The sequence below is a fragment of the Carcharodon carcharias genome, chromosome 12 (assembly GCF_017639515.1).
Source record: "Carcharodon carcharias isolate sCarCar2 chromosome 12, sCarCar2.pri, whole genome shotgun sequence".
NCBI classification, from domain to species: Eukaryota; Metazoa; Chordata; class Chondrichthyes; order Lamniformes; family Lamnidae; genus Carcharodon; species Carcharodon carcharias.
This window is the reverse complement of record NC_054478.1, coordinates 57,752,559-57,780,261: the sequence shown is the minus strand read 5'-3', so window position 1 is coordinate 57,780,261 and position 27,703 is coordinate 57,752,559. Positions and strand designations below refer to the sequence as shown.

The 27,703-nt window shown below is 42.6% G+C and overlaps 1 protein-coding gene across 1 annotated transcript in view; it reads right to left on the bottom strand.

Moving 5' to 3' along the window:
- The window catches only part of lrp2a (low density lipoprotein receptor-related protein 2a), a 387,109-nt gene that overhangs the window by 305,509 nt on the left and 53,897 nt on the right, over positions 1–27,703 (bottom strand). Inside the window, exons 2-4 of the mRNA XM_041200238.1 lie at positions 6,991–7,120; positions 5,166–5,232; positions 4,552–4,659 (exon numbers count right to left, since the gene is read on the bottom strand). Of these exons, the coding sequence (XP_041056172.1) occupies positions 4,552–4,659; positions 5,166–5,232; positions 6,991–7,120 (305 nt within the window). The remainder of the gene's footprint in view (positions 1–4,551; positions 4,660–5,165; positions 5,233–6,990; positions 7,121–27,703) is intronic.

The following is a 27,703-nucleotide window of genomic DNA, read 5'->3' as shown; positions in this document are numbered from 1 at the left end:
TGATTAGTTGGTGTTTAACACTTTTGAAATTTTGTTTCCTTAAGTTCATTTTTTATATCATTAAATTTAGATATGTCACCATGGCTGAGGGTGCCTCTTTTCCTCTGCAGGTAGATGATTACCCATGATGTTTTGAGTGGATTGTGTCATTTGAACTTTATTGACAAGGCCCTTAGTTGTGTTCCTATCCAGGCAAATTTAGCACTCAGATATCGAATATGGAGGTCCATCTGTGGTGTGCTAGCTGAAGGTTCGTTGGATTAAAGCCTCCCGAGTGTCCCCACCTCCCTGGAGTATGCCTGGGTCAGCGCCTGCCTACCCCTCAGCATTTCCCTGTGCATGCTCATCATCGGACTCACTGCTGACCCATCATGTGCAGCCGCAGCCATTGCGTCAACATCTTCGTCATCCACAGCGTCTCCCCTTTCCAGCACTAGATTGTGGAGGGTGCAGCATGCAACGATTATTAACAACACACGATCTGGGGTATACTGGAGTGCACCCCCTGAATGGTCCAGGCATCGGAAGCACATCTTAAGATGACCAATGGCTCTCTCCACCTCAGCCCTTGTGGAGGTGTGGCTCCTTTTGTACCGCTACTCAGCCTCTGTTCTTGGATGGCGGAGAGGTGTCATGAGCGACCTTTTGAGGGGATAGACCATGTTACCCAGCAGCCATCCATCCAGCCGGGCTGGAGCACTGAACAGCCTCAGCACCTGGGAGTGTCTGAGGATGTAGGGGAGTGCCTGGGTACCTTGCACAGACTTGTAGAATCAGCATCCTGTGATCACATACTATCTGCACGTTCATGGAGTGGAAGCCCTTCCTGTTGACGAAGGCACCGGGCTCACCTGCTGGCGCCTTGATGGCCACATGTGTGCAGTCTGTTGCACCCTGGACACGGGGGAAGCTAGCAATGGCCACAAAGCTTCTGGCTTGCTCTGTCTGGCTGATCTGATCCCAGCAGTAGTGGATGAACCTGAAGTGCTGTAAGCTGCAGGGCTATGGATCGGGTACAGGCAGGTGGGATTAGAAAAAGCACCTGGGTGTCCTCGGGCTAGCATGGACAAGATGGGCTGAATGGCCTCCTTCCGTGCTGTAACTTTTCTATGGTTCTAATGCACATCTGAGTAGAGAGTCTGTCACCTGCTTGACACAAATGTGGACAGCTGATTGAGAGACACCACAAAGATCACCCACCATGCCCTGGAAAGAACCAGAAGCATAGAAGTTGAGGGCAGCTGTGATCTTTAGAGCCACTAGCATGGGGTGTCCACCCATACAGTTAGGAGAGATGTCAGAGCCTATCATTTGACAGAGTTGACTGCCTCCCTTGAGCGACGGAGCCTCCTTCGGCACTGCACCTCAGACACATTGAGGTAGCTGCTTTGCCGCCTGTATACCCTGACAGCAGAATAGTGGCATTTTCTGCAGTCCCTTCCGCCTTGGACTTCTTGTTGGCCCTGCACCCCTTGTGCATGTGCCTCTCCTTCCAAAGGTGGCTCCCCTGGAGGCTGAATGTGCACTCCTGGCCTCCTCCCCCTTCTGGCCCTCCCTTCCTCCTCAGAGGAGGTGCCTCTAGTGGAGAGCATGGCTCCCATTCCCAGGCCCAAAAATGATTCCTCACTGCAGATTGCTGACCTGAAGGTTGTGAGTCCAGATCAAGCAGCTAGTATGCATTTTGAAGTATTTCTGCTCAAACGGGCAAGTATCAGTAAATTTCCAAATTAAATATCTGAGCTCATTCGCAACGCCACTGAACCCTCTTATCCCACCCGTGGATGAGGTTTATACAAATGCGTCCTACCCGCCTGCCCGTTATGCCCGTGCGATGACCTGAAGATCACACGGGCCCCGAAAAATCAATTGGTGCCTCAAGGGCCTTAAGTGGCCTGTTAATTAAGGGTGGGCGCGCATCGGACATCATCGCGTGCCTGCCCACTGAAATATCATGATGGCGCATGGTGACATCGGGACGCTCAGCTGATGTCACCGCACACCATTTTACGCATCAGCATGCGGGGCCCACCCCTGCACGCCAAACGGGAATTTCTACCCTTAAAATGGGGCTCAGAAAATTTATTCGGTATTGAGCTTTACAGTTTAGCAATAAATCTGTAATCTACACTCAGTCTCAGTCAGTATGACCACTGCAATTAACCTCCTGGGCAGAATCTTCTGGTCGGCATGCGGGGGCAGGCCCCACATGCCAACACATATAATGACGCACGGTGATGTCGGGCGTGCATCCCAATGTCACCACACGTCATTCCGATCTTCAGTTCGACGGGCACGCATTGAAGTCAGCTGCACGCCCGCCGAAAAGTCAAAGGCCTATTAAGGTCATTTATCAACTAATTGAAGTACTTGTCAGGGCTGCCTGGCCAAACTTAAGGTTGGTGGGCAGATGAAGAGCCCAGGCGGCCTTCACATTTTTCATGGAACCTCATCCACGGGCGGGATGGGGTTTCATGAAGGGTTTATAACTTTAATAAAAAATGTTATTAAAGTTCATAGACATGTCCCAGTTTATGTGACACTGTCGCATGAGGGGACATGTCTGAATAATATTTTTAATTCTTTTCACTCAATTTTTCACAATCTGTGCAGCTCCGTGCCTCAGAGATTTCTGCGCTCTGTCGCGCGCGTGCACAAAGGAGCGCAGGCCCCGACTCTCCCTCCTCCCCCCACCTTCACAGGTAGCACTGAGCACTTCCGGGTGCACATCACACTGGGCAGGCCTTAATTGGCTCGCCCCTGTAAAATGGCAGCGCGCAGCTGATCGCGGGCAGTGATCGGCTGCGCACCCGCCTGCTCTGCCCAGCCTGCCCAACGGAGAGAAAATTCTCCCCCATGTTTCTGGAGAAGAAGAAAAAAAATAGAAAAGGTTCCCCTCCTGATCGCGATCCAGAAACCTTCGCCCAATATGCACATCAAATGAGAACAGGACTGGGCTTGTCTGTGGTCTTTCCCACAGTCAAATAGCTTGACAAAAATCACTATAAAGACTCACATATAAATATTGTCAGATTGGGTGAGGCACAAAAAGGAAATTATTGCTCACTGTACTTCATCTCAACAAGGGAAAACAGGAGAGACAGTTGACATTGAAACAATAACCATTCAGAAAGGAGATTAGGCAGATTCCTGATTAATAACTGGAAAACAAAAAATTCCAGTCTTCCGTAGCAAATTTCATAGGCCTTGTTAGAAGCAGAATCTCCACCCACCCCAAACAAGACTTATATCAGAAGTGATTAGTCAGAGAATCACGGAGTTGAAGTTCCTACATCACCAATCTGGTGAAAACATCAGCGAGTCAGTACAGCAAGAAAATGCAGGTGCCTGATCTTCATGGCCCAAAAACCTACATACCTTTGGAACCAGCATAAATGGTGCAATCTGCCCACCGTAACGACCTGTGTTGATCACACCAAAGTTTGTAATCCACGCAAGTAGGTGAGCATCAACTATGGCACAAAGGCTAAGAATCCCTGAGGCTGTGATTCCAGGGGGAGTGGAATCAGGACCCTCCCAGTAAAAAGTTCAAAGTGCCCCCTGGTTTCCTTATAAAGGAAACCAAACGTGCTACAAAATTCTTTTTTACTTTTGAAGCTCCCAGGCATGATCCAGGCTTACACCCACTTTCATCGATCGTCAGGGGATCATATCCTGCTTTGCCAATGCATGATCCCACCTTCGTCCCATTAGGACGAGGTGACAGGAACCTTCGGCCTGGGAGCCCCTACCCCAACCACGTCCCACCCTACACTGCTGACCTTTCTTGGAAAGGTGGAGAATATTCCCTTGGTAAGGTTCTGGAGAAACTGGCATGAGAAGAAAGTCTTAGCCCTAGTCAGATTTGTGGCTGTTCCACCAGCTCCTGGTCAGAGTTACAGTGAGAGCACATTGAAAAAGGGCTGCAGATTTTCATCTGCATTATCCACAACAACTCACGCTGGGACCAATTACATGTGATACTTTATTATGGACTAGTGTCTCACAAGAAAATTCTAGCAAAAATAAATTCCCAGAAATGTTTTTTTTTATTCTTTCATGGGGCGTAGGCATCTCTGGCAAGGCCAGTATTTGTTGCTCATCCCTAACTGCCCTTAAACTGAGTGACTTGCAACATCATTTTGAGGGCAGTTAAGCAGTCAACAACTGCTGTAGGTCCAGAGTCACATGTAGGCCAGACTGGATAAAGATGGCAGATTTCCTTCCCTAAAGGACATAATAAGGAATGGTGCAATTTAAAAGTATTTGAACACCTTAACAAAACTTTTATAGAATTATATAAAAAGCATTTTGATCATTGGGATATGATGAAAATTATCAAAAGAGGTTAATGAGCTCAAAATGCAGTGTAAATAACCCTTTCTACATGGTAATTCTGAACAGTAGTGCCCTCTGTATTGAGCTTAAGGTGTTAAGTGACTATCATTTGGAGATTATAGTCATAATGAATGTGTAATTTGTATTTTAATAATCAATAAATTCTACCAGATTTGTAGAATAATCCCTGGGTTTTGTCAGACCCAGTTTACTTACGGCACTCCAATTCATCAGAATCATCATTGCAGTCAACAACACCATCACACCGCCAGTCTGCAGGAACACACTGACCATTTTGACAGCGAAACCGGTCTGTTGTACAATCTGCAATCCAAGGACGAGAGATTGGTTAATTACATTGGTCCCTTCTTTACAACCGACTAAGGCATAATGCACCTGTGTATGTGCTGCAAGTGTCTATTTTAAATAGTATTATACAAATGAATGATTATTATTGTTTAATGGAAATTACATGAGGGTGTTGCGGCACCAGTGGGTAGCATAACATTAATTTATGCTTTTGATTTGGTTCGTGCTGTTGTGTAAAGTGAAACATCTTACGCTGACTGGCAGAAGTTGTGGAGATGAGTCTCTTGGGACTGAGGTGATCCTTGTCTTAGGCATCTGAGTGCTGAGATGTACCTGTTGCTGGCTGGGCATTTGTATTGCTGTATGAGGGCTTCCAGGTATTAACATCCTGCATGATACCCACATTTTGAGAAAATTCCTGCAACACTTTTGAATTGGGCGTTGGATTTACAGCCACAGCTCAGCAGGAAAGCAAATTTATCCAGTAAAGACCTAAGAAATGATTAGCTGTTCCTGCTTACCAAGCCTGGTGAAACCAGTAAAGCCAACTTTCTCCACTATGGCAACCAGATACTCCACAATAGCTATCTGAGCATCCATGGCAAAAAGCTAAATTTGTTTTTAAGGCCTCTGTATCTGCCAAGTGGTGTGAACTGCAGTGTTGCAGAGTCCTGTATCATTGTGCCACAGATACAGTAGTGGACTCGTCCAATTGCCTTGTTATCTGTTGCACAATTTCAGAGAATTTCAACATTGCTCTCACATAAATTTGATGTTCTGAAAATATCCTTTTTAAGCAAAATCTATGATATGGGTCTTAGATTCTTCAGTTAATGGTCAAGGTCTCTAAGCCTTTCGCACTTATATCTTCCACCTCATCTTCTAATTCCACCTCTTCCTGCCCCATGTGTCACCTCGTGCATTTCCCTCTGTCTCACTATCTAATTCTTCTGAGTATATGTCACTGGGCTAGTGCTTGAGAGGCAAAGAGTAAATAACAGTACATATTCTGCATGTAGGTGGATCTACTTCTTGTTATGCCTTTGGTACTAACAATTCTTGAGGCACACAGTTGAAAAAGAGGCAGTTGGAATGTGTTCCTGGGAAGCTAATTTTACTTGTCACTTTCAGATGAAAGAGTGGCAGGAAGCTGTAAGATCTAAAACAAAAACAGAAATACCTGGAAAAACTCAGCAGGTCTGGCAGCATCGGCGGAGAAGAGCAAAATTGACATTTCGAGTCCTCATGACCCTTCAACAGAACTAAGTAAAAATTGTAAAGGGGTGTATGATCTAGTTTGTTGTCAGGTAGAGTATGTGTTGTGATGGCGTTGGTTACAGAACGTGTCTGTCAAACAAGTCTTCGTATTTTTCTGTATGTTAACAGCAAGTCTTTATTAACTACTTGTGACTATATACATATGTACAGTAAAGGGTACAGGCAAGGAGCTATCTCCATGCCTAGGTTATAAAACGTCCCTGTTTAACACCACACTGACTGTAGGTCTGGGCCATGTGCCTTCTTACATCACTGTGTGAGAGGTACTGTATACAGTCCCATATTAACCCTTTATGTGCCAGGCCCTTATACTACAGTTTGGCACAATAGCATGAGATGAAAAAGAAGAATTTAATGTCCCGATGAACCTGTAGCTAGCATCTGTTTTCCTAAGTATAGCTTCCTTGTCTTCACCTCACTAAGCTCCAAAATTTCCTCCTCATCAGGTGCAGATTCAGAGATCTTGCACCTGTAAAAAGACACAGGTTTGAGTCCACCTATGGTCAATCTCGTTTTAATACTAAACATTGACCCAGATTTTCATGCTTCAGTCCATGTCGGAATGGAGGAAGGCCAAAAAATAAATGGCAGATGGGACCCAGGAGCGGAAGTCCTATCCCCAGTTCCTGCTCTGTGTATTTTCGTCTGTGTGGGAAAGGGATGGAGCGTGTTTTGCATATCAGTTCATACAGAATTCAGAGGAGCCAGACCTGCAGTGGAAAAAGTTTTCGGACCCAATTTTCATCATTCTCGATGCTGCAGTGAGGGGCTCGAGGTACACCCTTGGCAAAGAGTCGTGAACTCTGTTGGAAAGCAGACTGAAGGTGGGGAAACTTTATTCAAAGTTATCCCAAACTGTTATTAGTTTGTTAAAGTCAATCAACGTGACTTGAATGAACAGCAGTCATACATGTTTTACAAGATGAGTAGTCTTCCTTCCAATTGTCTCATGTCCATATAATCCCCCTGGTGACAGGACACACATTCTCCATGTGCGGCCCACCTACCCTGGCTTACCACTTAGAGACCTCCAATTGCCATCTCTGCTCTACAGAAGGGTCCACTTACCTTGCCAGACTGCAGAAGGTCATGAGAGCTCTTGCGGTGCTGAATCCAGGTATGCATGTGTTCAGTCGAGGCATTCACAATCTTTGCAGTCTCCAGCCATGTCTGTTTTGTGATGGGCGGGGAGAGCGTTCTGCACACAGGGTGCAGAATGTTCTTTTTGTCACTCATTGACTGCACCAGGAGCTCTAGGTCTTGGTCACTTAATTAAGATGCACTCAATACCCTGGCTCCCCATTGATGTTCTCCTTTGGGACATTCTGGCATGGCAACAAACAAAGCACATTATGCATGAAAAGTCACATTATCCGCTTGGATAACAGGGTGACACTTGTGAGTGGGTCACTGACAACTGGTGCTGGCTATCTGTGTGCTGAGTGGGTGTCATTGCTGTGACTGTGCACACCAGCATGGCAACAGTGATTAATGAGTGGTTATGAGTGGTCCATCGGACCATGAGGTGCACAGATGCAGACAACAGTGTTAGGTGCCAGATGACTTGATATGCCTGGACTTGGTACAATTGCTATAGAGTGCAAACACTTGATAGGGCTGTAGGTACACATGCTAGCAGGGGGTCAATGCTGTGTGAGGCAGTCACATGAGAAATAGAGGCAGCCAATAAGGGGTTTACAGCTTTCATAGGGTAGGCACATGCTGAACCAACTTTACTACAGTTAAAAACTGTTTAACCATCACATACAGACAGAGAAAAGTTCACTACTGAAGTGGCAAGGGTCAGAGGTGACTTCACAGTACTGGGTCAGCTACCTGCTCATCAACCTCACCTACCAGCAAAGGTGTTGGAAGCAAGCCTTTATATCATGGCCATATGTGGGCCACTTTCCAACACTGCAGAGCCTTCAGAGTTGGCAGGTCTGTCTCCATCAAGACCTCTCCAGCCCAAATATAGGGTGGGCAAGTGGGCACCTCCACAACAGAGATGGGATTGCAGGGTCAGGAAAACTCCTGACTCCTGAAACCCATCTCAAAGAGAAAAATCCGGCCTATTGTCTTTCCTTAAAAGTAATGCATAAAAGTGAAAATGGCTATCAGTTGACTTGAGGTACAGTCCAATCCAGATGTTTACATGCAGACTTAATGGAGATGGTTAGGTGTGTACATATTAAGCACAGCTATCACTCCTTAATAAGGTAAAGCAGAGAAGAATGTCAGTATACTTGTAGAGAAAGGTTGGAAGTATGAGGAGATCTGCAGTACCTCTTGGATACTGATGATGAGCTATTAATACACTTCAAAGTACAGAGAAAACTGAATCTTAGTGAAGCCAGGCACTCCTCCCAAGAATAGTTAGTTCAGTGCATTTTGGCTGATGCAGCTGGCTCCACCTGTTTTGGCAACCTTGGTAAGGTTATTAAACTTTTTTTGCATTGCACTACTGTGCAAGGTAATGCAGTTGGCAATGAGAACTTCCAGCCATTGTTGCTGAGCTGTTTTCTGCAATGGGCATCATCGAGGGATTCCAAATGTGACCTCCTTCCTCTGCTTAACTTTTGTTAAAAGACGTTCCACAGCCTCATCTAAGAACCTAAGGACATTCAGCCATTCTCTCAAAAAAATTCCTTTGAAGAACTGCTGGAAATTCCTGTTCGTACTGTGCTGCACCTTTAAGCTTCTGCAGGTCTTTAAATCCTGTGCAGCTAGTAAGTATTTGCCCCCACAATGGCAAGCTCCCAATGAGTGGCATTCCTGATGTCAGAAGTTCACGCATATTCTAAAAATTCTCATTCAGCAGGCAGGAATCTTGCTCTGTCAACTTCCCATTTGAATATTCACCAAAAGCAAAAAGTCAAGATCTTGTGTCTATAGCGACGCTGCTCCTCTGGGGATCTCCCTCCCACAGCTTCCAACCTGATAGTCGCCCAACCTCGGACAGCCCGCTTCTATCTCCTACCCAAAATCCACAAACAGAACTGCCCCGGTAGACCGATCGTCTCAGCTTGCTCCTGCCCCACAGAACTCATTTCTCGTTATCTTGACTCCCTTCTCTCTCCCCTTGTCCAGTCCCTTCCCACCTACATCCGTGATTCCTCTGACACCTTACGTCACATCAACAATTTCCAGTTCCCTGGCCCCTACCGCTTCCTCTTCACCATGGACGTCCAATCCCTCTACACCTCCATCCCCCATCAGGAAGGTCTGAGGGCCCTTAGCTTCTTCCTCGAACAGAGGCCCGAACAATCCCCATCCACCACTACTCTCCTCCGTCTGGCTGAACTTGTTCTCACGCTGAACAATTTCTCCTTCAACTCCTCTCACTTCCTCCAAATAAAAGGTGTGGCTATGGGTACCCGCATGGGCCCCAGCTATGCCTGTCTCTTTATGGGGTATGTGGAACATTCCTTGTTGCAGTCCTACTCCGGCCCCCTTCCACAACTCTTTCTCCGGTACATCGATGATTATTTCGGTGCCGCTTCATGCTCTCGTCAGGACTTGGAAAAATTTATTAATTTTGCTTCCAATCTCCACCCCTCCATCATTTTCACGTGGTCCATCTCTGACACTTCCCTTCCCTTCCTTGACCTCTCTGTCTCAATCTCTGGTGATAGCTGTGGGAGTCGGTGGGTTTGTAATGGATATTGGTGGACAGTCTATCTCGACTACAGCTCCTCACACCCCACTTCCTGTAAGGACTCCATCCCATTCTCTCAGTTCTTTCGCCTCCGTCGCATCTGTTCCGATGATGCTACATTCAAAAACAGTTCCTCTGACATGTCCTCCTTCTTCCTTAACCAAGGTTTTCCACCCACGGTCGTTGACAGGGCCCTCAACCGTGTCCGGCCCATCTCCCGCGCATCCGCCCTCACTCCTTCTCCTCCCTCCCAGAAACATGATAGGGTCCCCCTTGTCCTCACTTATCACCCCACCAGCCTCCGCATTCAAAGGATCATCCTCCGCCATTTCCGCCAACTCCAGCATGATGCCACTACCAAACACATCTTCCCTTCACCCCCCTGATCGGCATTCCGTAGGGATCGCTCCCTCCGGGACACCCTGGTCCACTCCTCCATCACCCCCTACTCCTCAACCCCCTCCTATGGCACAACCCCATGCCCACGCAAAAGATGCAACACCTGCCCCTTCACTTCCTCTCTCCTCACCGTCCAAGGACCCAAACATTCCTTTCAAGTGAAGCAGCATTTCACTTGCATTTCCCCCAACTTAGTCTACTGCATTCGTTGCTCCCAATGTGGTCTCCTCTACATTGGAGAGACCAAACGTAAACTGGGCGACCGCTTTGCAGAACACCTGCAGGTCTGTCCGCAAGAATGACCCAAACCTCCCTGTCACTTGCCATTTTAACACTCCACCCTGCTCTCTTGCCCACATGTCTGTCCTTGGCTTGCTGCATTGTTCCAGTGAAGCCCAACGCAAACTGGAGGAACAACACCTCATCTTCCGACTAGGGACTTTACAGCCTTCCGGACTGAATATTGAATTCAACAACTTTAGGTCATGAGCTCCCTCCCCCATCCCCACCCCCTTTCTGTTTCCCCCTTTTTTTTTTCCCAATAAATTATAAAGATTTTCCTTTTCCCACCTATTTCCATTACATAAAAAAAACCCACTAGAGCTATACCTTGAGTGCCCTACCATCCATTCTTAATTAGCACATTCGTTTAGATAATATCACCAACTTTAACTTTAACACCTATGTGTTCTATTGTACTATTGTCGTTGACATCTTTTGATGATCTGCTTCTATCACTGCTTGTTTGTCCCTACAACCACACCAACCCCCTCCACCTCTCTGTCTCTCTATCTCTCCGCCCCCCACACACACACCTTAAACCAGCTTATATTTCAGCTCTTTCCTGGACTCGAACTCAAGTTCTGTCGAAGGGTCATGAGGACTCGAAATGTCAACTCTTTTCTTCTCCGCCGATGCTGCCAGACCTGCTGAGTTTTTCCAGGTAATTCTGTTTTTGTTTGTGTCTATAGCGCCTGGGCTTGAAGGCAAAATATTTTGAGGGTTGAAAGTTACTTGGCTAAAAGAGAAAGAAGTTCATCTCTGAAAAAAAATTCCGTCAAACATTTTCCAATCTGTCAAGGGTCTCAATTTTTAAAATTTGTAGAAATTCTTCAAAACGTGGCTTTTTATTTTTATTTTACATGCATGATGGCCATGTGTAGCCGTCAATACAAGGTTAAGGGAATGAAGCAGTTACTCCCTTTGCAATAGTTTAGCTATGTAATGAAATACATGAAATGCACAGCTTGCCAAATTATTAAGTGAACAATGTGACTAGAGCTAAAACTTAGAAGACTACCCCAATACTGGTATATCTTGAATTTGCAAAGTTCTGCATGGTCTGTGACTGAGACTGACAAATTTAATGTTAACTGTACCACATTTGGAAGCATATTTGAACAATGACAAGCACAGCCATTGGAAGTTTGTTTAGAAATATTTCAGATCTATTTTGAATTATGATCCTTAGTATCAATCAGTTGATAATATTCTTCTTCCATTGTGTGTGCTGAATTTGAATTCACATGGCCCATAATTTCCTGGAGACTTGCACCAATGGAATGGTACACCTAAAGCATTGTTTTACACTTTTAAAAGTCCCATAGCAATTATGGCATGTGAATTATGCCATTATTTACAATGCGCCATAAATTAAGTCAGTGACGATGCAAATTTTGAGGATATATGTCACTTCTACTAATGCAGCCAATTAAACTGAAAAAAAATGGTACAGGTAATTATTTAAGTGATAATCTTAAAGTAAAATAAAATTTCCGCTCTTTCTGGATGTTATTAATCATTAGCTAATACCCTTCAAAACATTTCTTCATTATCATTGTGTATTAGTTGTGGTGTATATTATGTTCATGGCTTAGGGCAGTGAAGTTTCTTCACATGTTATTGATAAAATTAAGAGCAGGAGAGAAATTAGTTTAGACTTGTTTTTGGACAACACTTGTTCAAAATTGAGCCTAATGCCTCATCTGAATAATTCCACTGAGCTGTAGTCATCTGTTGGGTCTCATGAGGCAACTCATTGGTTTCCTCTGGACAAATTTGGGTGGGCTGTGATGCTGAAGGTGACCTTCAAATGGGTCCTGGGGGGACAGAGAGGCAATCAGGAGAGAGATGAGTACAGACAGGCAAGTTAAAAAGAAAAATCCTAACTTCATGTTGGTAGCTCCTTGCATTCCATTTATGGCCTGCCAGCCCACAGAATCCTCAATGTCTGACCAATTTCAGAGTGGGGCCCTTAAGCCCTTAAACAGGCATTAGGCTCTTGATATATGTCAGTATGGGGCCTAACACCTGATTAAGGTGGCCACTAGGGATGTCTAACTGTCATTTAGAATATTTCTAAAACCTGAACACAGTAGTTAAGTGTGTGCAGAACTCAAAGAATTTTCTGCAAGTGATCATGTTCAATCCAGTGAAAGAATTTGAAATTCAAAATTCCATGACTCAAGTCTTGCCAATCCTATTGGCTTAATTGATGCAGATGGGTAAGCAATTGATTGCCTGCTTATAAGGTCCCTGCTACCCCATTTTTCTGCAGTGGATTTACTTTGCCAGGAAATTTTGGAATAAGTTCACAGCAGAAGATCACAAAATGGAGTAACTCAAAGAATGCACAATTCCTGGAGATGATGGCCAATGTTTATGCACTGCACTACTTTTCTGCGCATTGTTATAACCTACTAGAGGAGTGCCATTGACCCCCTTGCCTGAAAGTATAAATTTATAGATGTAATGAGCTATATTCCTAACAGAGTTCTACTGAGTATTGTGACATGACTACCATGTTACATACATAACAAAGGAAAAAATAACCCAGTCTGTTCAGTTTGCAATGCAATTTAACCAATCCTATATTGAATTTGTCATCAATATTCCTGGTTTTATTTAAACAAACAACTTTGTAGTTTCAATGGCTACTTTCAAACAGAGCTATTTGTTCACCATCATATTTAGACAAAGAAGCTAGAATGACTATTTTAAGTATTTGCCTTTGGTTCTTAAACATATTTGCTAATTCCCATTGTCATTTTACTCAATAGTATAATAATTCACAACATGTTTATTAACAATAGCCTTTCAGTAACATGGTGATGCATACATTGTGGTTGTGTGATCAAATTAAAATGGTAAAAATAACACGTAAATCAAGATCGTATCTAGAAAACAGAATTCATGCTGCTGGCCCCCAGTAAATCTCCCATTTCATTTCTACTGTCTTAACAATGACATTTTTGCAAGTCATCCATCCTTCATATCATGTGAATGCCATTTTCATCAAAACTATTTGGTTTCATTCAATTAAAACCTTAATCTTCTTGGAATGAATTCCAGTCTGCCTTATTGAGACCCAAATTTTAACCAAAAAAAAGTCCCTCCATGCCTCAGCTGTACAAGGTAACTTACTGCACCAAAATCATTTACAAGAATTCAGGCATCATCTTTAATGAAGTTATTTAATACCCTTCAATGCATAATAGGTAGGGCAACTTCTTAATCCTATAAATTCTATTAAGCTTCCAGGGGAGATTATAGTGAAATTCTATCTAACCACATGAAACTTTGAGGTGCTTCACCTTAAGATTTGAGCCACATGGAAGAAAGGGTTTGAGCTAAAATTCTGGTAAATAGAAAGCTGAAAATGACTGTTGTCTTCACTTAAAGATGCAGATATCAAGCAAAGGCCTGCAGGCTCCTGAGCTATGGTTATAAAAGCATCTCAACAGTATTGCACAAGAGTGACTCAAAATGCAGAAGACCAGAATCATTGGTATTGATTTTCTGCAAATGATGGTAAATAAACTTGTTTTCTGTAGTCAAATATGAAATGGTCGAAGTACAAAATAGCTACTTTTCTATAAGGTAAATAGATGTATCAAACAAGACAATTCAATGAATTGAGGGATTAAAATGAAACCCAAATTTAAGTAATTAATCTGATCACAAAACAACAAAACATTTATGCATGGAAAAGATTATATGGACCATCTTAGTTCATTCAGCCAAAAAAACTCAAAAGTCCATATTGCAGTATCTAATTTGATCCTAAACAACTCTACAGTTTTCACTGCTGCTACACTATCCACAGATCCACTACATATATCAGCCCTAAATGTACTTTTAATTGGTTTGAACCTGTAGTCCCATGTTCTAATTTCATAATTTACTTTAAAGCATTTTTTCACAGTTTAACTAACATGGCTCTATAAAATCATTGCTTATATGGCCAAGATTTTCCCATTGGCGAGTGGAGGTCTCACTGTTCGCCGATGTGTAAATAGACATGCGATAACATCGGGTGGAACTCCCGACGTCACCGCATCCCATTTAAATTTTCAGATAGGCAGGGGCTCAGCAAAAATCAGCTGTGCACCCACTGACCTGTCAATGGCCAATTAAGGCCATTGACAGAGTCATTTAAGTAAGTAATGGACCTGTCCATCCAACCTTAAGGTTGGTGGGCAGGCAGGGAGCCTTGGCGGGCATTAGAAAAAGCATGAAACCTCATCCACGGGCGGGATGAGGTTTCAGGTAGGTTTTTAAAAATGTAATTAAAGTTTTTTAAAAAGTTGTGGACGTGTCTCAACTCATGTGACAGTGTCAGATGAGGGGACATGTCGGGGAAATTTTTTTTCTATTTCTAATAATTTTTTTTACAGTAAAGCCAATCTCCCTGAGGCAGCACGGGGGGGCGGGGGGCTGGTGGACATCCTGGCCTATATGTCTCTTTTCAAAATTGAAAAGCCTAAGCTTCTGCTGGTTGGCTTCAGCTCAGATCTTTGACTAAAGATCAGTCTCATGTCTCCTCTCTTTCTCTGATGCTAAAATTCTCCCTGGGTTAAATACCCAGAGCTGGACACAGTGCTCAAAAGTAGTCTAAGTATAGTTTAATTATGACATCTTCTAAATGTATTCTACTTATTTTTCAAACACGATTCAACATTCTTTGTTGATTGATGCTCTGTGTTTGTTGTGCCTATTTAGCGTTGAATCCCTGAAGACTCTTTGGTCTCTTTCAGTTTCATTAGTGATTTCAACATTGTTCACGGAGCAAATGTGTCAACATGGAATAGTGAGATGTTTTTAGAACAGTAAGACAACAGAGAAGTTATGGAAGTTTGTATAAGGCAAAAGATTAGGAGCAGGGTTTTCATGCAATATGGGGGCAAGAACCAAGGCAGACAGGCATGTAATTTTGCCAGTTTGCCAGCACCATCCTACCCCATTCCACCATTTTGCTGGAGGCTGATTTGGGGCAGCAATGGAGCAGTGGGTAACTAAGATAGCTTTAAGGCTCATTAAGGCCATTTATCAAAGGCTGACAAGGATTTTTCAGTCGGCTTCAGCTCCCGCCACAGTGTCGGGAGCATGGCAACTGCCTGAAGGCGGACTCCTAGCATCAGACCAGAGGACCAGCACTCCAGGATGCCTCTGAGGTTCCCCCACCCCACCACCTACCCAGCTTTAGCTGCAGGCCCAGGCTGGTGTGTGGAGGGATTTCCTCCAAAATGGTAAACCAGCAGCTGTGGCCAATTTTTATTTCAAATTTGTCAGATTTGTTGAAAGGGTGCTTCAACTCTTTCGAGTACAAACCCATTTCCATCTGTTTCAGATGAAGTTACATTGTTTCATAGTTTGCCATTGTGAGATTTGAACTCTTGATCTTGGGGTTACAAACCCAGTGCCATATCCACTTGGCTATTTAGACCAAGCCTTTAATGTTTCATAGTTTGCCATTGTGAGATTTGAACTCTTGATGATATTTCATAGTTCTGCCATTGTGAGATTTGAACTCTTGATACTCTTTTGAGTAAACCTGTTTCCATCTGTTTCAGATGAAGTTACATTGTTTCATAGTTTGCCATTGTGAGATTTGAACTCTTGATCTTGGGGTTACAAACCCAGTACCATAACCACTTGGCTATTTAGGCCAAGCGAAAGGGTGCCTCAAGATGAAGGCAACTTCTCTCTGCCTTAACTACAATGATAGGCTGTAGCTACTTCCCTGCTTAAGGGCCTCACTAACTTGCCAATTCAAGCAAAATCACTCTCAGGTGACTGCTCCATACACAGTGTAGGTTCAGGACCCCCATTTGACCCCGAGGCAAGGTGCTAATGGAAAACACCAAATCCTGCCCTTGGCCTCAGGCAGGTTAGCTTTGGCCGCCCATTATATAAACAGCATTAAAGCTAAAGTGAACATATAATATAGAATCACCAGGATGATCTCAGTGATAAGAAATTATGGTTATGAGGGGGCACTTGAGAAGCCAAGACAATTTTTAGCAGAGTAGAGAAAGGTAAAATGCAATGTTATGCAGATTTCTAAAACTATGGAAGGTGTTAATAGGAAAGACCATTTCTTCTGGTTAGGGAGAAGGTGATGAAGAGCCATCAACTTCAAACTGTCACTGAGAGGGAATAAGAGTAAAATAAATTTCTTTATGCAGAGAACTGATGGAGCATTGATTGCCTTGTCACGGGGAATCATTGAGGCTGTGACAATTGCCTCTACTTTGGACACTAGGGGAGGATTTTACTCTGCCAGAGTGGGTCCATATTGTTGTGTGCAGTAGATTAAAGAAACAAAAATACCAGCATGTCAGGAAGCTGGCAAGAGCCCAAAAAATTCAGCATTTAAATTCTGTATGTTTGCTAGCACACAGGGCACCTGCCCACCCCTACCCTATAGGAAACCATGGCAACTGACTACATTTTTAACCGTAGATTCTATGTTCCGATCTCCGTAGAGACCAATTACTTTTAAAAAGAGATTCAAACTTCCAGTTAATAGCTGAAAGAAGCAAGATTTCATGTTTTAATTTTTTTACTTTAACAAATGACTTAAACATTTTTGACTAAACACTATTTTCTTTTTGTAGGCAACTTACACTTTAAACCACAGAGCGAAACACCCCCTTTTATACTCATCACTCATCATATTCTCTATGGAATCACAGTCCTTATAGCAAACAGCCCACAGTTACACCAAGTTTCCAATGGGTTTCCATATCCCTGTTTTGTTGAGTTGTAATTTGAGTGGTCATTTCCAAGTACTATCCTCAGTTTTTGGAGAGTTTCTTAAATCCACCACCAGCAGTCAAGCTTGTTCTGATTATTGTTCTTCTCCCAGCTTTGCTCACCTTAGAAGGCTGCAAGATGCATTTCTTTGGCTACAGACCTTCTCCCTCCCAAATCCGGCTGTGGTAGCTCACAAAGACAAGCAACTTTTCTCTCGGTAGACCATGCAGAAACTGCTGTCTGTCTGAGATATTCATTGATTTGTAGGGAAGCCTGTAACCTAATCTCAAAAGTGGCACCCTTTGCCCTCTTTCCAATGGCAACATGAACCACATTAACATTGCACACAGATAGAAATGCTAATTAGCTATAATTAATTCCAACTCTCTTTCACCTTGGATGTCATGGACAGTTTACAGTACAACTATTTATAACCCAATACCTATAACACCTGTGTGGAAGACTCTGGCCTGAATTTTCCCTCCCAAGCTGGTAGCATAGAGCTAGGGCAATTCCTGGCTCCACAAGGAAAAAGTGTCCTACAAGATTAGACTTACTGTCCTGGTTTGAGAGAATGGGGATTGTTGGGTGGGTGAAATTGGGATTCATAGCTGGCAACCCTGGAGTGAGTGCAGAGCTGTGGGTTGCAGAGGCAGGCTGGGAAGAAGGCATGCCTCAGTGCATTGGCACTATGTCAAGGTTTTTTTTATAAAATTGACAACATAAGACAGCCCTCCAACCCTCATTATCCCCCCCACCCACTTCTCAAGCCCCATCCATACCAACCCATGCCACCTCATACCCCCCACCCAATGCCATGGTGCCTTGTACCCCAAACTATGCTTCTCTACTCACCCCTCATACACTCTATGCCAACCTGTGCCCCCGACCGACTCCCATGGCCCTTTAGAGCCTCTATGCCAACTTAGTGCCAACCCATGCCCCTTTGACCTTACACCCACCATACCAGCTCATCCAATATCCACCATGGGCAGACCTCAGGACCCAAGGTGAGATGAGATCAAATAAAGTTATTGTATGTCTATTAAAGAATTCTCATTGAGAGAAAAACTCTCATAGATAAAAACCCATTCACTATATTTAACCTCTTTAATCCCTTATAAAAACAAGCATTGGAGCTCATAGTCCCACGTCAAAGAGTCTGTAGCCACTTGGAACTGTCAATCAACTGTGAACTAAGAGGTATCCCACTGTGATAATGGAAGGATGTGAAATCAGTCATGCAGCACTAATCCAGTAATGACACCCCTCAGGCTTATGTCAACAGATTAAGTGAAATAGCAAACATTGTTTTTTTTTAAAACACAGCAGTCAGGGTTTTTTTTAATATTTAAGGGGCAGGAGTGTTAAATGCCTTGAGAGCTTGACAGTCACAATGAGTTAATCCACTTTTTACACACATTCATGTCTAATTTTAACAATCTCAGTGGGCACATTATCTCTCCCAAAGGGCACCAGACCTCCCTCAAAGGTGCCCCAGGACCATATTCAAAAGGGTACATTATCGCTCCAAAAGGGTACTCCACCTACCAAGCAAGTTCACAAAGTTAAGACCTGCTCCTGCCAGGTCTAATCCATACATGTCACATTTCCACTCCAACCTGATGAAAATCCAACACTGCTGGAGGCAGCTGCTGTTATAAATGGGCAGCTGCCTCTGTGAACCACAGATGTACAATTTGCAACCTACCCCCATTCTACCGCCGCCGCCCCCCCCCCCCCCCCCCCCCACCCCCTCCCCCACCCCCTGCACAAAAAACCCTGTTCAAGGGCAGGACTTCCGGATCCTGTCCTCCATAGCCATTTTTGTAACAATGGAGAGGTTCTCAGTCTTTATGAAAATTCAGCCTCAGAGTCTGATTACTGTAAACTTAGAGACTGCTGCCATTGTCTCTAAATGAAAAATACCTTGCACTTTCTTCAAAGTAAAACAGTCCAAGCCTTCCTTTGATCTCTATCAATCAAACTGCCCAGGCTTACTGTCGGGCAGACTTCAAAACAGGCCAGGCAACCCCCTTCATTTACCATAAATTTAAAGCTACAGTCACAAATATAATGATGGCTATGATTTCAGAGCCCACCAACCACAACAATTATCCGCACCACCCACCCCATCCACACCCAGCCTCACCACCCCTAGTGATCTGCATTCTCTTCTGCAGGGAGAGAAAGCAGAGTTATGAGTGTGAGAAACAGAATGTGTCGAGAGAGTGGAATCACATCATATTTGTGGAGGGTGGGAGAGTAACTTGAACAATCAGTGTGTGTGAGATGGCAACAAGATGAGGGTCAGTGTCAGTAGCAGCTGCTTAGATGGGAGTGTGAAGAAGATTGTGTTGAGAAGAAGAATGTGTTGAGATGCACAGTGTGTTTGCCTGAGGAATGCTGTGCAGGAGAAAGGTGGCAAACTCAGAGTGGAGGGTTTGGCACGTGAATGGCATGCCACTCACCTTTCCTACACTGATGCAGGTAATTGAACATCTTCCAGCACTGTACCCATGAGCAGGGACCAGACTCATCCTGCTCGCCGCCTACCAAATTCCAGCCTTGCCTGCTTGCTTTTCAGCATCTGGCTTCTCCCTCCCATTCACTAGAAACAAAATTGCTCTGCAGGTCTTTATAGCCTGGAACATGGTGTCCAGGAACATGATGTCCAGGGGAGTCTCAAAGAATTGGAAGGTTAGGCAGCCTTCCCTCTTTGCTATCTCTTACTTGCCAGTTGGAGAATGATTCTGTTCTGTCCTTTGCCAAGGCCCCTTTAAATGCTGAAGCTTTGACAGTCAGGTGCAGATCATGATCATGCTTCTGCTTCAATTGTTTGGGAAACCCAAAAGTAAGATGTTAATGCCATGGCTCAGTTGAAGAGCCATGGTAAAACCCACTCCACAAACTTATGGGTTCCCAACCCACTGCCAACTACCCCTATTGCAAGCAGGCCTGAATGTAAAAATTCAGTCATGAATTACTGCAGGCAAATATAGCAGATTTTACTGTATAAGCTGTAATTCAGCATTAAAATATCTGTTTTATTATAATTTCTTATTACAATTTAGGATCATTATCTTTTTAATATGGCAAAAAGATGAGCAGGTAACACAAACCACTGAAGACTGAAGTACAATAAACGCCAATCTTCCTTCTTAGTATCACCACTGGGCAATGGGTAGACCCATCCCTGCTGATAAGAGGTCTGTTGAAATGCATTAAAGAATTCCATCATCACATGTAGAGTCACACAATTGCTTTGCGCATGCCGTAACAGCAAAGAGAAGGCAGTGAAAGGCAAAGCAAATATATGTGCCAACTATTCACAGTCTGCATGGATAGTCAGAGTTTCAGACCTAGTGCTCACCTGCATTTACAGGTAAATATTAACTGAGATTTAAACTTCCTGTGCTCTTCCACAAGTGATATTGGACATCAAAGTTTCTACACTCAGGCACAGGTTTCACACACAGCCTAAGATTGCATTGGAGCTCCAGCCGGCTTGATCAGACAATAGAGATTTCTTTGCATCATCTGTTGCTTCCCAGTATCCAGGCATCTCCTTGTTCTTAACAAAGAAAATGAATTGAATATTTCCACCAAAATGTTGGTATAAAGTGTTCTGGTATAAAGGTACTGTTTATGCATTTAAAATGTTGATACGAGTACTTGCAATGCCACCTGTTTTAGGGTTATATACGCAATAGTATTAAAATTTGGAGCAGCTGTCAAATGGGTCAAAAGATTCTGTCAAAACAATTCCTGGTTTTTCCCAAGATTTAAATCTGAATTGACCAACATTGCTTATTCTTAAATCAGGATAATAATTGGTCACCATGATTTTTAACATAAATTGAATCTTAATTTTGCATTCATGGATATCAGGGTCTCATTTATGGATCAATATTTCTGTTTGAAAAACTAGTCCAATTTCATATGACCACACTTTAACCAACCTTTTTTTAATTATGAAGAACATAAGCAATAAGAGTAGACCATGTGGCCCGATGAGCCTATTCTGCCATTCAACATGATTGCAGCTGATCTTGGATCTTGACTCCACTCTCCGTCCCGCTCCCCACATCTCTTGATTCCCTGTTTTGAGAATTTCAGTGGAAGTGCTTTGCACACATTTGCCAAGCTGGCAGCAGGCCATGTACCTCATGGCCAGTATAGACTCAGGATATTTAGTCTTTTATGTTTTAATTAGATAGCAACCTAAAACACACAATACATTATGGAAATGTAAGATTTCTACACATGAAGTGTTGATCATGACAAACTTGTTTCTTTAGCTTGCTTTATTACTACAGAATGTTCTGCTCACTGTGTACCAGCTGCTCATGGTAAAAAAAAAGTTTTTTTTATAACTACTTAAAGTAGAATATTCCAAGTAGATTTTATCTTAGAAAATGATCAAGTTTTGTTACCTTACTGAGGAAAGTCAGAATAGCGATCTGTATAATTAATTTATTTTTATATTTAAAGCATTGTAACCATCATAGGATAAATTTTTATTTGTAAGTTTTGTGCTAGAAAATGCTTAAATAAGATATATGGTAAAAATTCAATACTGCTACAATCCATACTTATAGCTTTTTGCCTGCAACACAAGTGACGGAAAGTTAGCTATACCTGCAACTTAGGATGAGAAGCCCGTGCCTTGCATACTTTTGATCAAGATGCTTTAACAAGCTAGATTCCAGGGTTTTTTTTATGTTGCCAGTAATTTTAGTTCTTTGTTTAGCTTTTTTAAGGTCTTGATTAGCTTTGACTAATTCCCTAGGTTGAGGTGTCTGCAATTCCTTCATACATAATGACTTCCAGTAATAGTATTTAGGAATTAAAGATCTGTAATCCAACTGCCAAATTGATACAGATCAACTCAACAGAAAAACACCATGTTCTGAGGGGCATTGATTTTGATTTGATGTTGTTGACATAGAGACATCCACAGATCCCAAGACCACCCTCTCCAACACTCCCAAATCCAACAATTCTTACCCAGTGACCCTAGATCTTGGGACTTGCTTCAAAATCCCTTACCAATGTTGTCCTTAATCTCTGGGAAGCCCCCTTAATGTTCTACTAGATGGTAAAACCCCTATGGTCACTAGTAGACCCAAAGACACCCCAATAATGATAAATCAGTATCCTATGATAATGCTAATTGGCAGATCAGTCCTATAAAACCTCCAACCCTACAGGCAACACCAGGTAACATTAGCTAGTAAATCTATATAACTATAATAATCTGTGCTGTGTTACATGTCACAGAAATAGTTTCATGCTCATTCACATTAATTCTAGCCCTTCACACACTTTCAAAACAATCCAAGGAAAGGAAATCAACTTGGGGGTTTTAATCCAATACAAAGTAGCTGGAATAACTTGTTACTGTATCAAAGAGTTTATTTTTGTCCTAATTCATTAGGATTGCAAGTTCAAAGAAAAGACATTGTGCAAAAGCAGCCTAGCAACATTACAGATATTCGTAATCCTCGGTCTTATCTATAGCTGCCTAAACTACTTAATCAAAGGCAAAGAGGAAAATTTAATGTAGACATGAAAATGAGTAAGTTATTCAACAACCAGCAATAGGCAAACCAATACACAGAAAAACAAACTGTTCTAATTATTTTCTGAAAATCAACAAACATTTCCCCATTAATTTATAGTCTGGAAGAGTATATTGTACTGTACGTCCTTTAAAAGAATGCATTATTCTCTAAACAGAGGGCAACTCCTTGGCTACCAGAAACAGAAACGAGCATTGGAGAAATGGGTGGATTGGGAGAAATCAAAAATTACGATGAGGGCTTTTGGTAAGAATAGTGTTGACTGCTTTGATACAAAGGTGTCAAAACATAGATTTGGATCCACAATAAGAATCCTTTTGATGAAGCAAATACCATAATGACTAGGCAGCAAAGAACACTCTGGTAATGTCTAGGCAGCAAAGAGCATCCTGGTAGAGGGTTTAACTGTTCATCAACCTTCAATTCTATCTGTACAATAACAATACTTCTAGTGAACCATGGCCTCAAAATGTTTTAACTGGTCAAAGTCAAAGGCCATCATTCCCAAAACCCCATCAAAAAAGATGCCCGCTCATATCTTTTGCTCATTATGAATAATGGAATAATCATTCAGAGAGTTTAGAAGTTCTGTAATTTAAGGACTGTGCTGGTAAGTATCTCTGGCTTGGCAATGGAGAGCCCTTTTATTTGATAGACAATTGAAACATGTCTTCACTATCTAAAAACTGCCACCCAGTCTTTTGCTCCATGTTTTTTGAACTGTGTTGCGATGCTTATATTTCTATATTCTGTCTTCCTCAGCAAATTCAATGTGGTATATACAAAGAATTTTCTTTAACAAGCTTAGTGAAAGAATCTTTCTTGTGCTCCCCAGGTGCCTGATATATGCCTAGAATTAGAAGTTACAGAAAAGAAAGAGGCTATTTGCACCAACACAGCGGTGCAAGTGTGAGCAAAAGGAGCGATCTATAATGATCCCAATGCAATCTAACTGGAGTAAACCACATGGGCTGGCAATTAAAATCAATCTCCAAATTCCCTCCAATGTCCTGCACTGATCCTACTGACATTTACATTTGCCTGCATTTCTCGGGAGACAGAAAGAACACCAACCTCAGGGCTCCTTCTTTAAATTTACAGATAAGGACCATTAGGACACATTCAAACCCAGGCTGTAATTTTAACTGAGCTGAGCATGAAAGTTACTGTGGCTTTGCTGCCAGGTGAAGAGAACAAGAAGAGGATATGAGGTCAAAAGAGGTCTAATCCGGCTAAGTTTTTAAAACTTCTTTTTTCAATCTTTCCTTGTGGAGCCAGGAGATGGTGACCTACTCCTGTGGGCCCTACAAGAAAAGTTTAGGCTTTCCCTACCCTCAACTCCTCTCTTGAAACATCCACCCTGCGACTTATCTGGTTGGTACAACTGTTTCTTTGATGCTGGTTAGAGGCCTTCTGCCACCTGAAATTTAGCTTCCACTGGCCGGCTGGTAATCAGCTGACCATTCAGGCTTCATGCTGCCGAAGTTATGGGGGACCAGATTTGGTGCTCATCTACCCCTACCTTCCTACTTCTGGTTAAAAACTGGGACTGGTCTTTGTCTCAACAGCCATTTGTGATTAAGCACTTCATATTCTAATAACTCCCTGTGTGGAAAAAAAAACTTCCAACTTTCCCTTTTGGACTGTCAGTGATAACCCTGAAGTAACCCTTACTGTTACTGATACACAAACCAATGTTGATCCTCTCAAACCTTTCAAAATTTTGAAAACCCTATTAGATTTTCCTTTTATCCCATTGAAAACCAAGGCCAGAAATTTTCTTAGAGCCTACTCCCCTGCCATAACTTCACCTGAGCTGTGGTTGAAACTCCATTTCTATGTGTTTTACTTTCTAGATGAAAGATTGTGTTATAGACAATTTTTCTCTCTAATGGTTCAATGTCATTTTAGAGGATGGAGAAGTGCTAACACCTTATGACTATAGTCTTAGACTTACTGGAACAAAAATAAAGATAGTCAATTAGTTGTATCCAATTGTCCTGGTCAATAGATATCCCTCCTCCAACAACATGTAAGCAGAGCAACTGTTCACCTCATTGCTATGTGTGGGACCTTGTTATGTGAAAATTGTCTGTGTATATCCCTATAAATAGAGTGACTACACTTCAAAAGTAATTAATTGCAGTAAAGTGCTTTGGTACATCTTGAGGATGAGATAAGTTGCTATATAAATGAAAGTCCTTTCTTTCACTGCATCAAAATGGAACTTTGTCATGACCTGTACATAGATTTGGGGGAGCTTAAAAAGGCAGAAGGAAGGAAGCAAGGCAATTCACGCAGGCATATTAATAGTAAAATAACTGTCCAAAGGGCAGTGGGGTCAATTTGGGACCAAAACGGAGAACCAGTGCTGGAAGCATAAGGCATGGCTAAGGTACTAAATGAGTACTTTGTATCAGTGTGTACCAAAGAAGACGACATTGGCAAAGTTATGGTAAATGAGGAGGTTGTCAGAATACAGAGTAGGATAAAAAAAAGATAAAGAGGAGGCACTTGGAAGCCTGACAGTAATTAAAGTAGTAAATCTCATGGATGGATGCATCCAAAGTGGCTGAGAGAAGTAAAGGTAGAAACTACAGAGGTATTGACCACAGTTTTCCAATCCTCCTTAGATACAGGGATGGTGTCAAAGAACTGGAGGATTGAAAATGTTTAACCCTTGTTCAAAAAAGGGGAGAAGAGTGAACTGGCAATTACAAGTCAGTTGGTTTAGAAACAGTGGTGGAGAGGCTTTTAGAAACAATAATTGGGGAGAAAATCAACAATCACTTGGACAAACATGGATTAATAAAAGAGAACCAGCAAGGATTTAAGGGAAAATTGGATTTAACTGAGTTGAGTTTTTGAGATGAGTTAACAGCAATGCAATTGATGTTGTGTAGATTAACTTACAAAAGGCATTTAAAGAATCACATGCTATGGTTTTTAGTCTAATTAGAGCCCATGGGATAGAAGTAGCAGGAACAGCATGAACATGAAATTTGTTAAGGGAGAGAAAGCAGAGAGTTGCAGTGAAGTGTTATTTTTCAGACTGGAGGGAAACATACAGTGGAGTTGCCCCAAAGTTTAGTACTTGGATTGCTGCTGTTTTTGATATACATGAATAACTTAGGCTTGGAGGTGACAGGGAACTATTGTGAAATTTCAAAATTTGCAAATGACACAAACTTGGATGTGCAGTTAACACAGTAATAGATTTCAAGAGGTCACAAACAAACTCATGGAAGTTGGAAGATGAATACATGGAAAATGAAATTCAGTGTAGAAAAGTGTGAGGTAATACTATTTGGTAGAAGAATAAGCCAGAATAATTACTAAATAGTACAATCTTAAAGAGGGTTCAAGAAAAGAGATTCTCGGATGTGCATGTGCACAAATTTTTAAAGGTGCCAGGAGAGGTTAACAAAGCAGTTAATAAAGCACGTGGGCTTTATGAATAGGGGCAAGAGTACAAAGATCAGGAAGTTCTGCTAATCCTATGTAAAATATTAGTTTGCCCCCCACCCCCCGCCAGCTATTGTGTCCAATTCTGTGCACCAAATTTTATGAAGGATGTGAAGGCTCTGGGGAAGGCATTTAATAGGGTGGTTCCAGGGATGAGGAATCACAGATACTTGGACAAACTGTAGAAGCTGGGGTTATTCCCAGAGCAGAATAGTCTAAGAGGAGATTTGACAAAGATGTATAATGTCATGAAGAGTTTAATAAGGCAAATAAAGAGAAACTTGTTCCCTATGACTATTAATAACCAGAGGGCACAGAATTAAGGTTAATGGCAAAAGAACCAGAGGAAAAACCTTTTTATGCAATGAATGGTTAGGATCTGGAATTTCCTCTTGATAGGGCAGTGAACACGGAGTCAATAATAAACTTCAAAAATGAATTGGAAAATACTTGGAGAGGAAAATACTGCTGAGATGTGGGCAACGTTCCTGCTAAGCTGGGTACAAGCATGGCTATGCAGTAGCCTGGAAGATACTGCACAAATCTGTATCATATTAAAAACTGCACAAAAAAATTTAAAGCCACTGCGCATTGAAAAATCTTGCCTTACACAACAACAAAATGTTACAGGAAACATTGGATATGGGGTAAAAGCAGGAGAGTGTGACTAACTCAATTTCTTTTTAAAAGAGCTTGCACAGACTTGATGAGCCAAATGACCTACTTACATAGAAACATAGAATGATAACAGCACCGAAGATCATTTGGCCTATTTTGTCCATGCCATCTCTCTGTAAGAGCCACTCAGTTTGTGCCACTCCCCTGCCTTTCCCCATAGCCCTGCAATTTTTTTCCCCTTCAGACCTTCTGGGCTGTATGATTTTATGATTCTACGATTTTGTAAGTGAGGGAAAGATATGTAGCCTGCACAGCCTTAAAGAGAGAAAGAGACATGGGGCAGAATTTTTCTCTCATCAGGCGGGCGCTCGGCCAACCCGAATGAAAGTTAAAAAGTGCGTGATGGCGTCGGGCGAGCATCCCGACATCATCGCGCACTTTCGCGATCTTTCGCTCGGCAGGCACGCATAAGAGGTGGCAGCGCACACAGGAGGTGGCAGCGCGCCCGACAACAATTAAGAGGCCAATTAAGGCCCTTAATCAATTAATTAAATGGGATTTTTCACTGCCCGACCAACCATTCAGTTGGCGAGTGGGCAAAAAGGCCAAGGGGCCTTTGGATTTTTTATGAAACCTCACCCATGGGCTGATGAGGTTTCCAAAAGGAATTTAAAAAATGTTTAAATCCCATTTATAACATGTCTCTGCACATGTGACAAGAGTCACATAATGGGACATGTTCACCTTATTTTTTAAATCTTCATTTGTACTGTTATAAATCTTCAGCTCCCTCTGGCAGCTTTATACCTTCAGGGCGATGGGGGCAGGGGTTGAGAGTGGGGAGGGAGTACAGGGGGACGGGGGAGAAGATGGCAACTGGGGAGGTAGGTGTAAGGAGAAAGGAAGGTAGAAAGCAACAAATTTGGAGTGGGGGGGAGGAGTCCAGAGAGAGGAAGGAGTCCAGGGGGAGGAAAAGGTCCAGTGGCAGGAAGGATTCCAGGCAGATGAAGGTCCGGAG